Source organism: Garra rufa, chromosome 25 (assembly GCF_049309525.1).
Source record: "Garra rufa chromosome 25, GarRuf1.0, whole genome shotgun sequence".
Taxonomy (NCBI): Eukaryota; Metazoa; Chordata; class Actinopteri; order Cypriniformes; family Cyprinidae; genus Garra; species Garra rufa.
The window spans coordinates 25,895,657-25,912,779 of NC_133385.1; the positions used below are offsets into that span (position 1 = coordinate 25,895,657).

The following is a 17,123-nucleotide window of genomic DNA, read 5'->3' on the forward strand; positions in this document are numbered from 1 at the left end:
GTCCCAGCAGTGCTGTAAATCTAGTAAAGCTCAGCAATTTACCTTACTATATGAGGTACAGTAACACAAAAACAAAACTCATTTTGAAGAGGTTGTATCTTTAGGAATCAAATTCAAGTTTTTTTTTTTTTGTTTTTTTCAATTTATACAGGTCTGATGTGATTATATAGTTGGATAAATATATATTTATACATAACTTGCAAAAGTTTTGGGTCATTTTTTAATGTGTAGAATTAATTTAAATAATTCTGTTCAGCAAGGATGCATTAAATTGATCAAAAGTGGCTGTACAGACATTTATAATGTTACAAAAAATCTTCCATCTCTGTAAAGAAACTTGAAACTATTTCGAAGAAATGCTGTTCTTTTAAACTTTCTATTCATTCATTTTTTTTAATATTTTCAATATTTTCAAATATTAATATATATATATATATATATATATATATATAGAGAGAGAGAGAGAGAGAGAGAGAGAGAAATTCAATTTTATATAATTCAACATAATATTTCATTTTCAAAATGTAATATTTTATAAAATTATAAATACATTATTTATTTAATAGAATTTAACATATAAAATGTATTAATATTTCATAAAATTATAAAAAATATATATTTAATTACATTATTTAAGATATTATAAAATGTAATAATATTTCATAAAATTACAAAAATGTATCTATTTATTTATTTTATATAATTTAACATAAAATGTATTCATTTCATTAAATTACAAAAATGTATTTATTTATTTATTTATTTATTTAACATGTTATAAAATGTAGTGTTTCATAAAATTGGAAAAAAAATCTATTTATTTATTCTATATAATTTAAAATAAAATGTATTAATATTTCATAAAATTACAAATGTTTATGTACGTATGTATGCATGTATGTATTTACTTTATTTATTTTATATAATTGAACATAAAATGTATTAATGTTTCATAAAATTACAAAAAAAAATTATATATTTATTTATTTATTTATTTATTTATATTATTTAACATATTATAAAATGTAATACTATTTCATTAAATTACACAAAATAATTAATTTATTTATTTAATATAATTTAAAATGTATTAATATTTCATAAAATTACAAAACAGTATTTATTTATTTATTTGATATATTTTAACATATTCTAAAATGTAATAATATTTCATGTCATTTACAATAAAATATATATTTATTTATTTTATATAATTTAACATATTAAAATGTATTATTTCTATATTATTATAAATGTTTATGTATGTATTTCTTTATTTATTTTATATAATTTAACATTAACTTGTATTACTATTTCATAAAATTACAATTATTTATTTATTTATTTATTTAATTTATATAATTTAAGATATTATAAAATGTAATAATATTTCATAAAATTACAAAAGTGTATTTATTTATTTAGTTAGTTCGCTAATATAGTTGAACATATAAAATGTATACATTTTTCATACAATAAAACATGCATTTATTCATTTAACCTATTATAAAATATATTATTTAATAAAATTACAAAAAATTCTTTATTTATTTATTTTATATAATTTATCATATTATAAAATGTATTGTTTTTATTACAAAAATGTATTGATTTAACAATAAATAATTTAACATTAATTATTTATAAAATGTAATAATGTGTTATTAAAATGTGTTATTTAATAAAATTACAAAAATGTATTAATTTGCTTTATATAATTTAGAATGTTTAATATGTTTAATATTTCATAAAATTACAAAAATGTATTTATTTCATACAATTTACATAAAATTACAAAACAGTATTTATTCATTTGATATAATTTAAAATGACAAATATTTATGTGCAGTATGTATTTAATTATTTTATATGACTGAACATATTATAAAATGTAATAATATTTTATAAAATTAAAAAATATATATTTATTTATTTTACATAATTTAACATGTCATGCATTGTATTATTATTTCATAAAATTACCAAAAAAAAAATCTTTATTTAATTAATTAATATAATTTAACATATTATAAAATCTAATCATATTTCATAAAATTACACAAATTTATTTTATTTATTTCAGCCCATATTCCAAAAGCACACATAAAAATCTGTACCATGATGCCTTATTTCAGATATTAGATACAGATATTACAAAGACTGTAGCTTCTACAGGCCACAGATGCACGCTTTCACTTTTTACAGCGCTGATATATATATTACTGCCATTAATATAGCCATTAATGGACTGAAAGCAAACTCAGCATGAGGGCTGAAAATCCAAATCACCGTTGACACATTGAGAATTACATTCTCAGCAGCACAAACTTATATATATCCACAAATACATATAAAATAATATATTGTACTAAACACAAACACAAGCAAAGTATTTGGAATGGCTGTCAATATTATATGTTCATACACACTGACCTGAATACTTTTGGGGCGCTTAAATGAACTATCATCAACATTGAATGTAACATAAGGCATCTAAAAGAACTAATAACCAGCAATACGTGAAAAAAAAGACATCAGAACAAAATTGAGTGCAGATCAGGTCTCTTACCTTCCAGCAGGTCTCGTGCCAGACCCGGTTCTGCCCCTGTGGACCGAACAAAGTCTGACAGGACCGCATCCATGTCCAGAGTCATGGGATCATGTGGCTGTGCTGCCTGCCCTGCAGCTTCACGCTCTCATCTACACAAAAAAATCACAAGAAATGTCATATAAATCATTGCGGAATATCATGTAAAAGACAAACCAACAACAAAAACATGGGCTGCGGCATGACCAGCACATCAAGCTATTTGATCACATTCAGATTAATCAGAGATGAATGCAGCCTGAGGAATGAGTGATATGACTGAGGAGTGACTGCAATGAAAACATAACAAAAAATGGTGTAGGATTTACTCAAATACTAAGAAATTAAATTTTCTGAAACTACATAAAAACCTATATCAGACCAGCAGCAAAAACTCCATAATATTTCGAGAACAATATTAATTAAACACCAGATAACTTTGAACGAACATTCTATTAATGTTTTGTTTGTTTAGAACTCTGAGAAAACATTGCTACAATGTTAACCAAAGTTCTAAGAATGTTCCCTGCTAGCTGGAAAGTAACTATAGTAAATATATAAAAACAAAATAAAGACCAAAAACATTTGGAGTGGTTGTCAAACATTAGCGGATCAAGTACCACATTGAATAAACATGTAATTTTGAAGCAGAACGACTGAGAAAGCATTTTCTTGTAAAACGTACTTTAGTAATCTGTTTCATTTACTTGAAAAATAATTTTTCACAGTGTGTGGAGGCCGATCTCACAACAGCTGACTGCGAGACACCTGGATATGATTATACGGCTAGAAATACTAACAAACTCCCAAAAAGAAGAGAGAATGTTTCGCCAGTGCTTTCTGTGGGACGCAGCTGTTTGGCACAACGTGGTTTAATTAGAAAAACAAAAAAAAAAGCCAGATATACATTACCAGTCAAAATTTTTTGAACAGTAAGGTTTTTAATGTTTTTTTAAAGTCTCTTCTTCTCAACAAACCTGCATTTATTTGATTTAAAGTACAGTTAAAACAGTAAAATTTTTGAAATATTTTTACTATTTAAAATAGCTGTTTTCTATTGGAATATATTTTAAAATGTAATTTATTCCTGTGATTTCGAAGCTGAATTTTTTAGCATCATTACTCCAGTCACGTGATCCTTCAGAAATCATTCTAATATTCTGATTTGCTGCTCAAAAAAACTATTATTATGTTGAAAACAGTTAGAGTAGAATTATTTCAGGTTTCTTTGATGAATAGAAAGTTCGGAAGAACAGCATTTATCTGAAACAGAAATCTTTTGTAACATTCTAAATGACTTTATCATCACTTTGGATCAATTTAAAGCATCCTTGCTAAATAAAAGTATTAATTTCTATAATTTCTTTCCTAAAAAAATATAAAAATTATACTGACTCCAAGCTTTTAAATGGCACAGTGTATAATGTTACAAAAGCTTTTATTTCAGATAAATGCTGATCTTTGGATCTTTCTATTCAAAGAATCCTGAAAAAAAATCCACTATTTTAAATATTGATAATAATAATAATAAATATAGCTGCAAGCAGTGATTACTGGGGTTCAAGCGCTTTAAGGCATTTAAGCACATATGAAAAAATATATTATGTTGCAAGCCTTTTTTTGCAAATACAGGTAATTTACCATAGAAATATTATGTTTTGTAACATTTATGACTGTTATAGTGCCAACTGTAGTCCGAGCTCCTCAAAACTTTGCATGTTTGTTTCAAATCACCTTTCGCATGTGCTCACAAGGTTTTGTGAAGTTTTGAGTTTTTCTTTAGGTTTTATAGGATTTTGGGTAAATTCGGACAGGCCCCTTTTCTAAAAGACCCCGTTATAGCTTCCCAAAGGGTACATTTCAACATTTTTTTTTTGATAATTATTGACCTAGAGAGTCTAGAGAATTGTACTACATAGTTTTTTTTTTTCCCAGATTGAATGAAAAACCTAGTTCACAAAAGTAGTTTTTTTTTTTTTTTTTGCATCTTCTCAATCATTTAACAAACAATTTGATTGACAGCAGTGGTTCTAGAGGCAAAGTTGTCCGGAATAAGGAATTCTGTCACATGATATGCATATCATGTGTATGTGCGGAAAACCGTGCAATGTAAAATCGTTTACGTCCTTGAATAATGCTATAGCATCCTCCCCCAGTGGCCGATTTCTTTCAAATTTCTCACAGACCTTTGGGGTTGGGCTCAGATTGAGCTCTTACCTAAGTTTGGCGATTATCTCATTCTGTTCTGGAGTTATAGGCATTTTACTAAAAGTGGACCCTGCCCCTTTTAAACGTTTTGGTGTCCCTTTATGACAGTGAGTTATATAATTATTGATATTCGTTCTCCATAGAATCTATCTGCATCATAGAATCTTCCAATGGAAGATTCCAATCGGGCGTAAACCTAGGACTGGTTTCCCCGGCCAATCCCTCTAGGCTGGACGATTGGTTCCTGGGGAAGGCGCCTGCGGCATCGCCGCGCCCTCCCCCCATTCCGGTGGTGCATGAGGAGCTGATTAAAACATGGCGGGCGCCTTTTTCATCTCGCCCACTCTCCGGCTCCTCCTCCCTCGCTACCCTCGATGGCGTGGCAGCCCGGGGATACGAGTCGGTTCCCCAGGTTGAGCGCGCTGTCGTGGTGCATTTATGCCCGCGCGGCGCTGCCACCTGGCGGGACCGGCCACATCTACCCTCCAGAGCATGTGAGCGCTCGTCCGCTCTCGCGGGCCGCATGTATCGCGCTGCTGGACAGGCTGCTTCCGCCCTGCACGCCATGGCCACCTTACAGGTCTACCAGGCGCAGGCACTAAAACAACTGCACGAGGGTGGTCCTGATCAAGAAGTGATGCAGGAATTCGGTGCCGCCACCGACTTCGCCCTATGGGCGACGAAGGTCACGGCACAGTCTCTCTTGGTCAGGTGATGTCCACGGCCGTGGTCCAGGAGCGGCATCTATGGCTCAATCTGGCGCAAATGGCATACGCTGACAAAGCCCGCTTTCTCGACGCTCCCATCTCCCAGAGCGGCCTATTCGGCGACACTGTCGAGGACTTCGCCCAGCAGTTCTCGGCAGTCCAGAAGCAGACAGAGGCCATCAAACACATCTTGCCCTGCCAGGAAGCTACCATCCCGCCGCCGGTGGCCCAGTCTCCGCCTGCCCGTCGCCGAGGGCGCCCCCCGTGGCCCCCAAGAAACCAGCTCTTACACCTGCTGAGGCCCATGATGCCAGGCTAGCGGCCCGGCGCAGAGCTGGCTGCGGGAGAGCGGTGCCGCCCGCGTCTCAGGGACTGGCCAAGAACACACGCAAAAGATCTGCAAAACGTCCCTGATGCAGGCAACCCGGAGGTGATGGAGATTGCTCTTCGGGGGACGATGACATCAGCACCCCCGCTCCTGGTGGAGGGCCGGGAGCCACTGTGTATTCAAATACCGCCGTTCGGCGGTACCCACAATTTCAAGAAAAGAGCAATTTTCCTCACCTCTGGGGTTCCGGCCCCGAGTTCCCCTTTCGAGCAGCACTTACACTCCTCGGAACCGGACCCTCATATCGCCAGCGCGGGAACCAGGGAAGAAGGTAAGCGCTGCTTATGGCAGTCTGACTTTTCTCCAGGACGTTCATCCTTCTGGGTTCAGTCCCCTTCCCCTTCCCCCCCAGGCTGCCCCACCGTGGTCACGTCGGTCAACGTTCCCTTGATACCCCTGGCGACTCGGCTGGGAGCCTGGCTTCAGCTTCCCAGCCCCTCGCGGTGGTTGATATGGACAGTACGTCTCGGCTATGCGATTCAGTTCGCCAGGCGTCCGCCCAGGTACAGAGGTGTCTTGTTCACTACTGTCCATTCGGACACGCATGCTGCTGTCCTGTGTGCGGAGGTCGCAGTCCTACTGGCGAAGGATGCGATCGAGCCTGTCCCTCCAGCCGAGATGAAGTCAGGTTTCTACAGTCCCTACTTCATCGTGCCCAAAAAGAGCGGTGGGTTAAGACCCATCCTGGATCTCAGAGCCCTGAATCGGTCCCTTCTCAGGCTGCCGTTCAAGATGCTAACGACGAAGCGCATGTTAACATGCATCTGTCCCCAGGATTGGTTTGCAGCCATCGACGTGAAGGACGCGTACTTTAACGTCTCGATCCTTCCTCATCACTGACCCTTTCTACAGTTTGCCTTCGAAGGTTGAGCGTATCAGTACAAAGTGCTTCCATTTGGCCTGTCCCTCTCTACCCGTGTCTTCACGAAGGTCGCGGAGGCAGCCCTGACCCCTCTGTGGCAGTCAGGCAATCGCATCCTCCACTTTTTCGACGACTGGCTCCTCATAGCTCACTCGCGAGATCTGTTGTGCGAACAGAAGGACCTGGTGCTCCGGCACCTCAGCCATCTGGGCCTTCAGGTCAACCGAGAAAAGAGCAAACTCTCCCCAGTGCAGAGGATCTCTTTTCTCGGTGTGGAGCTGGACTCGGTCAACATGACAGCCCGCCTCACAAACGAGCGTGCGCAGTCAGTGCTGAAGTGTCTGGACTTATTCAGACACAAGACAGCAGTTCCTCTCAAAACATTTCAGAGGCTCCTGGGGCATATGGCAGCTGCAGCCGCGGTCACGCCGCTGGGCCTGCTTCATATGAGACCGCTTCAGCGCTGGTTACACGACCGAGTCCCGAGACGGGCATGGCACCGTGGCACACTCCGGATTGGCGTTCCCCCGCAGTGTTGCCTGTGCCTTCTAGCGAAACGTGCCTTGAGTTACAAAGGTAACCCTCATTCCCTGAAGGAGGGAACGGAGACGTAACATCCCCTGCCACGACCCTGGCGTCGCGCTGACGCCGGCTCGATCCGGCTCCTCAGCAAAAACCTGAATGACTGGCTGCATGCCGCCATCTTATATACCCGTATGTACGGGGGAGTGGCTTGGCATGCAAATGCCACTCACCAATTTTCATTGGTCTTTTGAATAAGGCTCAGAGATGATTGGACTCTCAAGCGAGTTCCCATATGTAACATCTCCGTTCCCTCCTTCTGGGAACGAGGGTTACCTTTGTAACCTAGACGTTTTGCAAAAAACTCAAAATATTAGCTCACGATTGAAGCGTTTTGTCTGGCGTGAGCCAACGACATAAGATTGGGGCAAGCCTTGGTGACGTCAGCGGTGAGTACTACCTCCAAGTTTCAAGTCTCTACGACTTATGGAATGTTTGGTCTGCTACGCGCTTGAACCCCTAAAATGATGCCAAAAATATAGCTTCAATCATAGGAATAAATTACATTTTAAAATATATTTAAATAGAAAACAGTTACATTTTACAAATAAATGCAGTCTTGGTGAGCAGAAGAGACATTAAAAATCTTACTGTTCAAAAACTTTTGACTGGTAGTGTATCATATTTTATATTTGTCATCATTTACTCACCCTCATGTTGTTTCTTGCTTCTGCTCTATACAAAAGAAGAGTATTGTATAATATTGGTAAACAACCCCCATTTTGGTTTCTGGAACCCATTGAGTATTTTTACCATTTTATGGAAGTCAATGGCTAATGTCAGCTGTTTGGTTACCAACATCAGGGTGAGTAAACGATGACAGGATTTTCGTTTTTGGGTGAACTGTCCCTTTAAGTACTGGTGTGTCAATAACCTGTTGCATGCGTGTTTACGGGTGTGTTCTGCTGTCACAAGGCCGTGTGAGTGAGTTACAGCGCTGGACAGCGGACAGACTGGTGTGATGTTTCAACACCCTGCTGACAGTATGCAGGCTGTGTGTGGGATTTTTCAGCTGGGACATGTTGGCTTTGACATTCTGCTCAAGGCCATTTTTGTCATTGCATGAAATGCGCCGTTGTTTGATGCTGGTGAGATCAGACCGAACCCAGCTATGCTGGCGGGAGGAGGGAAAACCTACGGGTCCTCTGCAATAACAGTGGACTGCTTATCCGTGCGCGTGTGCCGTGTGTCAGAGGGTCAGACCGACGGCCAGCAGCTTCCGCACCATTTACGGAGCGTGACACAAAAATGAGCGGAATGTGATCCTGCCCACAGAAGAGAAAGGCTTAATTTTCTCTTTATTTTTGTATTGTCCGTTTCATTTTAGTTAAAGTTTTAGTCATTTTGTTGTGTGTTTTTGACTTTTTTTTTTAAAGTATATTTAGGGAGTTTATTTATTTTTATTTCAGTTTTAGTTGTTTTAGTACATAAAGTTAAACTAAATTAAAATAAGAAATGCAGCGTTGGGAGCTAGCTTTTTAAAATTTTTATTATATTTTATTTCAATTAACGTTTATTTTATATTAAGTAATCATTGGTTTTGTTTTAGGTTTTTGTTTAGCTTTCGATTTTAGCTTTAATTTGACTATAATAACCCTGATACTAATATACAACTCAATATTCAAAGGTAAATATTGTAGGGATTCGAATTTGCGTTTGAAATTTAAAAATTTTTCATGTATTTTTTTTGTAATTTGTATGTAATAAATTAATTAATTAATTGTGCACAACAGCACTAGGGTTCCCATGTGTTTAAGGACAAATAAGTAAATGATATCTATAAAAGCTAAATTAATAACTGAAAAAAGTAAACAGTTACTCCTTTTTAATAGGCATAGAACTTTTCATACTAAGTATAATCACAGTGACTTTAAAACTTTAGATTAGCAGACAACTACATAAATAGCAGCAAAACCTAGTATATCTGTCTTTGCATGATTTTCTGTTTTGACAGCAAACACATATATCTTCCTCATATCAAGATATTTTTCTTTTCAAATGCATTGCATTATTTATCAGAAAGCCCAGCACTTTAGCGGCAGTTTAGCTGACCCAGTTACATCCTTCTGTATGTATTGTGTTGTAGTTGTGGGTCTGCGTCGGGCCTCACCGTAAGCAAAACCAGTTCAGCAAAGCACTCAAAACATTGGCTCAAAATATCCAGCGCTTCCATATTTAAACCCCTGGAATGTATTTGGGTATAACTGTTTATAAAACACCTCAGACACATTTAATTTATGGATCCAATGCCCACCGACTGACCTGTTCTGTAATATGTCACAACGATCGTCATCCAATAAAACCCAAACATAAATATTAAAACATAAATGATTTATGCTGGAGTTTATGTAAATCAAGCAGTGGCAGCAGTTGTTATTTTTAATTTTATTTTCATATAAATAAATGCTAGTTATCAAAACAGTTACATTTCTAAAATGATTTGTGCCCATCAAATAGCTCATATTTCTTCAGCAAACATGGTAACTTTCGTTTTTGCAATCTCTACAGCATGAAATGTTGGTTCCTGGCAGTGAGAATCAGTCAGATGTAAAATGAACAATGTTGTGGTTAATGTTTGAAACTAATGATGGCTGTTGCCTGTTCGTCAATAACAGCCAATTTAAAATCAGCACAGCATTTTGTTGCACCATTTTACAATTTCTAATTCATAATTATAATACATATAATGAATTATTAATAGTTATATGTAATTAAGATTGTTGTATATAAACATTGATATAAATAGTGTTAATATAAAAGATAAAAAACAAATGCTTTATTATTTTATATCATCTGTAATTTTTTTTACAATTGCATATTAATAACATTTCATATTAATATAATATAATTTTAAGTAGTTCTAAACTATCTTGTATATAATCTTTAATATAAACGAATATAAATGTTACATTATTTTTTATTATATACTGCATAATCTGTAATTTATATATTTCATGTAAATGGTTTTTTAATTAATATTACTTAAAATTCTTTAAAAATTATATAGAATTAAACTTGTATATAATCATAAAAGTAAAAATATAAATATTATTATATAATCTGTCATTTCTATATTTTCTATGAATTCATCATATTACAAGATAATATAATTAAACTTGCATGTAATCATGAATATAAAAGTAAATATATAAATGTTATATTATTTTATATGATACGTTTATATACATTTATAATAATTCATATTTAATGTTTTTTAAAAATTAATATTATTTTAAAAGTATTCATATTTACATATAATTAAACTTTCATATAATCATTCATATATAAAAGTAATGATAATTTTTTTTTTATTATTATTATTGTTATACAATCTGTAATTCATATATTTTCTATTAATAATCATAATATATTACAACATAATATAATCAAATGTCCAAGTAATCATTACTTTCATTATTATTATTATTATAATTATAATTATTATTATTATTATCTGTAATTTATATATTTTTTTATTCTTAATTTTTATATAGAATTAAACTTGTATATAATTGTTCATATATAAAAGAAAAATATAAATTTTATATTATTATTATTATTATTATTATTATTAGTAATAATAATTAATCTGTAATTTATAAATTTTCTGTTAATTAATCATAATATATTACAGCATAATATAATCAAACTTGCATGTAATAATTACTTTTATTATTATTATTATTATTATTAATATTATTATATAATCTGTAATTCATATATTTAAAAATTCCTAATATTTATATATAATTAAATGTATATGTAATCATTCATATATAAAAGTAAAAATGTAAATGTTATATTATTATTATTATTTTTATTAATATTTGCTTATAATAAATTTAAATTAATTTAAAATTCTTAATATATAGAATTAAACGTGTATATAATCATTCATATATAAAAGTAAAAGTATAAATGTTATATTATTAGTAGTAGTATTATTAGTAGTATTATAGTATTAATAATAATAATAATAATAATAATAATAATATATAATCTGTAATTTATGTTTTCTAATAACTAATCATAATATATTATAACACAATATAATTAAACTTGCATGTAAACATTACTTTATTATTATTATTATTATTATATAATGTTTATATATTTTCTTTTAATCATAATATATTCTAACAATATAACTGAACTTGCATGTAATCATTAATATAAAAGTAAATATATAAATGTTATGTTTTTATGTAATTATATATATATTCATTCTTATATAGAAATAAACTTGTACACAATCATTCATATAAAAATATAAATAATAATATAATAATTATTATTATTATTATTATTATTATTATTATTATTATCTGCAATTTACATTTTATAATAATTATAATATAATATATATATGTTTTTTAACTTTTGCAACATCTTTTGCAACCAGTTAAAACAATGAGTTCTAGTTGTTCATGATCAGTAAACATTTATTTTAAATAATTAATAGTAAAAATTATAAATGTTTGAGAGCAATTTCCAGCAGATGAAATAGTAGAGTATATAAAATGTGTTATTTTGTAAATGTAAATCTCTTTTTTAAGATTAGGTTTGTTTTACTTTCCCCCTGTTTTTTTCAGGTAAATAAACACTCAACAGAAATGTGTTACGTTTTGTAGAATATGGGTGATTAAATTCTACGGAAAGACATGATCACAGATTCCGTGTGGGCTTTGTGAAGTTCCCATGAAACCATTTGAATAAATGTCGACCGTATTAATAAAGGCATTCTTACTTTCTGTGTTCTCAATGGGAGTTGAGCAGCCACCTCACCACCATGCTTATGTCTGCGGTCACACTCTCTCTCACACACACGCTCCTCTCGTCTAGTCCATGGCTGGCAGGTGAGGAAGACTCAGGCTCAAATGCAGGCCTACAAACAGAAAGCGAGAGAGAAAACGATTAGCGAACAAATCTCACATCAACTCCAGTGCCCTATAAACCACAGTAATGTTGTCTGACTTTAGCCACATTATGCAAGCGTGACCCAATATCCCAGTGACCCTCTTAAAACACCCCTACAATCTCATATTGCTGCGGTTTGCTCGAATATACCCCTACAAACAGTGCATGAAATGTAGAACAGCTTTAGTCCATGGAAATCCTCTGAAATAGCAGTGGGCATAGTTAATGGAAAGTAAAAATGTGAGTGTTATTTACGTCACTGTCGCTACAGAACGGTGATAAATGAGATTCATATTTGATAGATGGAAGATTTGAGAAGAAGTAGTGAAGAAGAGTGAAGAGCTCAGTATTCAGAGATCACAGTGACGTAATGCTGTCCCATGAGAGAGGAACAAGACAAAGCCTGTCAGCCGCCCAATGACAGACATGAATAACAATCACTTTATTAAGGTATTTCTGAGATGTGTTTGTGTCTGTTTGTGTTTCTAAACGACTTCTGCAGAAATGGCTGATATAACTGATAAGGTTCGATCAAATTTTCATATTAACGGTTTTTGAGGCAAAAACAGGACTAGTTCTCGGATTTCAACCTGAATATGAGCTATTGACCATATCTTGCAAGAGGTAACAAGTTCAGGTCTTGCTCAACTGAATATCATCTGTTTGTCAGTGAAAATCCCCTTATGTTTGGTTAAATTCCACAGATATTTGTCAGCCATTTCAGTATTTTTGTAGCTTTTGTTTTTGTTGTTCAGTTTCACAGACATTTTCAGCCATTCCGCTATTAATTCATAAATTAATTACTTTATTAAGCAGTTTTAGCTAAATAGCACAGATATTTTTCAACCTTTACTTTATTTATTTATTTGTTTGTTTATTTTTAGTTAAATTCCAGATATATATGTTTTAGCCATTGTTTGTTTGTTTAATATGCTACATATTCATTTATGTAACTGCTATTTTAATTCATTTAAATATTTTAAAATTTAGTTAATTGAAATATTTTTCAGCCATTTCAGTATGTATGCTATATATGTATGTATGTATTTATTTATAGATCATATATTACATATTATATTATTTATGGATATTTTAATTAAATTCTACAGATATTTTTTTGAATTACAATATTTATTTATTTATTTAATTCATTTATTTATTTAACAGATTTTTAGTTCAACTTCACATATTTTTCAGCAATTTCAGTATGTCTTTGTTTGTTTGCATGTATGTATTTTTTTATTTATAGACAACATGTTGTATAAGGCCATCAGTTTAACACGTTAACTTAATTATTTAATATGATATAATATTTAGTTATTCATTAATTAATTTATTTATGTTCCATAAATATTCTTTAACCACTGTTTGTTTGTTCAATATGCTGTAAAGTGATTAGTAGCTGATGTTTTAGTTAAAGCCATGCATTTATTTATTTATTTAACAGAATTTTAGTTAAACTTCACACATTTTTCTTAGCCATTTCAGTATGTATATATGGATGGATGGATGTCTGTTTTTATTTTATTTATTTTTTTGTATATATGTACTTTTTCATTTATTTATAGCTATTATATTACATATTATATTATTTATTGATATTTTCATTCAATTCCACATATATTTTTCAACATTACTATTTATTTATTTATGTTAAATGCCATACATATTCTTTAGTCACTATTTGTTTATTCAATATACTGTAAAGTGATTTATGTAGCTGATATTTTAGTTAAATATCAGATAATTGTCAGCCATTTATTCATTTAACAGATTTTAGTTAAACTTCACATATTTTTTTTCAGCCATTTCAGTATGTATGTATGTTTGTTTGTATGTATTTATTTTATTTATAGATGATACATATTATTTATTGATATTATTATTAGATTAGTTATAAATTCCATTTATATTTTTCAACCATTACAATATTTATTTATTCAATGTTATGTTAAATTCCAGAAATATTCTTAAACCACTGTTTGTTTGTTTAATAGAATAGAATAGAATAGAATCACATTTTCAACCATTACAAATTAATTAATAAACAAACAAACAAAACAGACATGAATGAATTAATTAATGTCTGGTTGTTTGTTTGTTTAATAAACTGTATATTCGTTTATGTGGCTGATATTTTAGTTAAATTCCAGATATTTTGAACTATTACAAATGAATTAATTAATCAACAAACAAACTCACAAACAAACAAAACAAATATCAATTGTTGTTTGTTTTGTTAAATTCCAGAAATGTTCTTCAGCCACTGTTTGTTTGTTTAATATCAATCAGATTTTACTTAAATTTCACGTATATTTTTCAGCTATTTTAGTATGTATTTATTAATTTATGTATTGATTATTTTATTATTTATGGATATTTTTATTCAATTGGACATACAATTTAAGCCAGTTAGCAGATTTTCTAGCTAAATCCCACAAATATTTCCAGCCATTTTATCATTAAAAGTATAACTAGTTTGAATAATAAAACTAAATTAGTTAATATCCAGTGTCAAATAAGAAATGAAACAACTGTATAAAAAAAGAGATGCCATTTTAATTTCTAAGGGTTTTACAGTAGTTGCTGTTGCAGCTTGGCAAATTTTTGGAGGTATTTTTTGTAAGATATATGTGCGTTTGTGTGTACTGTGAGCGATGAGGTCATTCTCCAGGCAGTGTGAATCTACGCCGCACAAAAAATAATATGCATACACAAAACACGCTATATTTGATGCCTCAGCAGGCCCAAAGTCTCACACGGCAGCAGTTTTTCCTGCAAGATCCCTTTGAGCTGCTGTAACCTCAAGAAGCAAGAATCACAATACATAATTCACAGCTATGCATGCTGTACATTTCACTCTCCTTCCCTCAGAATAGCGGCTCGCAGCTCTGTCAGGCCATTTATAGAACGGCTGAGTCTCATTTCACAGCATTAGATTGGGAAAGAGTGACAGGCAAAGAGATGGACAACTACATTAGCCCAAAGGGTCAAAGGTCAAGCTTGCGTCAAGGGAACATCTATCCAATTTAAAACCCTCTATGTGAACGTATTTCAATTATTTTTATTTTTCAATTAATTTTGCTGTAAGCCATTATGTAATAATCACATTAAACCATATTGTGATTCCTATTTTTCCAATTTCAAATGCAAGATCTTAAAATTATAATTAAGAGTGTTGTTATGACTTTTAAGACATTTTAAGACTTTAAAAAGCAATTGGCTTATTTATATAAAAAACGAGAAAAGAAAAACAACAACAACAACAACAACAAAAATAATAATAAAGTAAAATAATGTTTTTGTATCATGATTTCTATTTTTCCATCCACAAGTTAGACCTTAAATTGATCATTTTTAAATTGATAATTTTTATAGCTTGACATTTTTATAGCTTAAGACATTTTAGGACCTAAAGGACGTAGACTACCTTAATTAAAAAATAAAAATAAAATAAAATAATAATAATAATAATAATAATAATCATATTAATGTGCATCACTAATTTTCACCTAATTTTCTGCCTTCAAATTTAGGACCTTAAAATGGTAAAAAAAAAAAAAAAAAAAGGTAATTAAGAGTTTTGCTATGGCTTTTAAGACATTTTAAGACTTTAAAATGCAATCGGCTCTTTTATTATTGAAAAAGAGATAATAAAGGTAAATAACAAAAAAATAAAATAAATAAAGTTTCTGTATCATGATTCCTATTTTTCAGTCTCCAATTCGATGACCTTAAAGTGACAATTAAGACTTTTGAATAGCATAAGACATTTTGAGACTTAAAAACTACTTTACACTTTACTTTACTACTTTAAATGATAAAATAATAATAATAATAATCACAATAATCCATGTGATTCCTATTTTTCTGCCTTAAAATTCATTCAAATTCTTTAAATGTGAATTAAAAGTTGTGTTATGCTTTTAAAACATTTTAAAACTTTAATAGGCAATTGTGTTTTTTTTATTATAAAAAGCTCAAGAAAAAGATATAATAATAAAGTTAAATAATACAAAGTTTCTGTATCATGATTCCTATTTTTCCTTAAAGTGATAATTAAGACATTTTTATAGCTTAAGACTTAAAGGACTCAGACTACCTTAATAAAATAAATAAATACCTTAAAATGGTAAAAAAAAAAAAAAAAAAAAAAGGTAATTAAGAGTTTTGTTACGGCTTTTAAGATATTTTAAGACTTTAAAATGCAATTGGCTCTTTTATTATTGAAAAAGAGATAATAAAGGAAAATAACAAAATAAAAATAATAAAGTTTCTGTATCATGATTTCTATTTTTCTATCTCCAAATTGAAGACCTTAAAGTGCCAATTTCTTTACATTAAATTGTTTTATGGCTTTTAAGACATTTTAAAACCTAAACAGGCAATTAGCTTTTTATTATAAAACAAAGCTTAAGAAAAAGATAATGAAAATAATAAAGTTAAATAATACAATCAAAAATAATAAAGTTTCTGTATCATGATTCCTATTTTTCCATCCCCAAATTAAAGACCTTAAAGTGATAATTAAGACATTTTTATATCTTAAGACACTTAAAAAACTCAGGCTACTTAAGACCAATAAATAAATAAATAAATAAATAAATACTAATAATCACATTAATCCATATTGTGATTCCTATTTTTCCACCTTCAAACTCAAGACCTTAAAATAATTATGAAGAGTTCTGTCATGGCATTTAAGACATTTTAAAACTTTAAAAGGCAACTGGTTCTCTTAATTATTCAAAGAAAGAAACAGCTCAAGAAAAATAAAGACCCTGGTTTCACAGACAAGGCTTAAGCCTAGTCCTAGACTAAAATGTAAGTCTGAGCTGTTTCAACTGAAAGAAACTTCCACTGACTGAACTT

General features: G+C 31.5%; 1 protein-coding gene across 1 annotated transcript in view; it reads right to left on the reverse strand.

Annotated features, from left to right (window-relative positions):
• Nucleotides 1–17,123, reverse strand: part of otud7a (OTU deubiquitinase 7A) — a 132,703-nt gene that overhangs the window by 66,769 nt on the left and 48,811 nt on the right. Inside the window, exons 2-3 of the mRNA XM_073831743.1 lie at nt 12,082–12,219; nt 2,570–2,700 (exon numbers count right to left, since the gene is read on the reverse strand). Of these exons, the coding sequence (XP_073687844.1) occupies nt 2,570–2,654 (85 nt within the window). The 5' untranslated portion in view covers nt 2,655–2,700; nt 12,082–12,219. The remainder of the gene's footprint in view (nt 1–2,569; nt 2,701–12,081; nt 12,220–17,123) is intronic.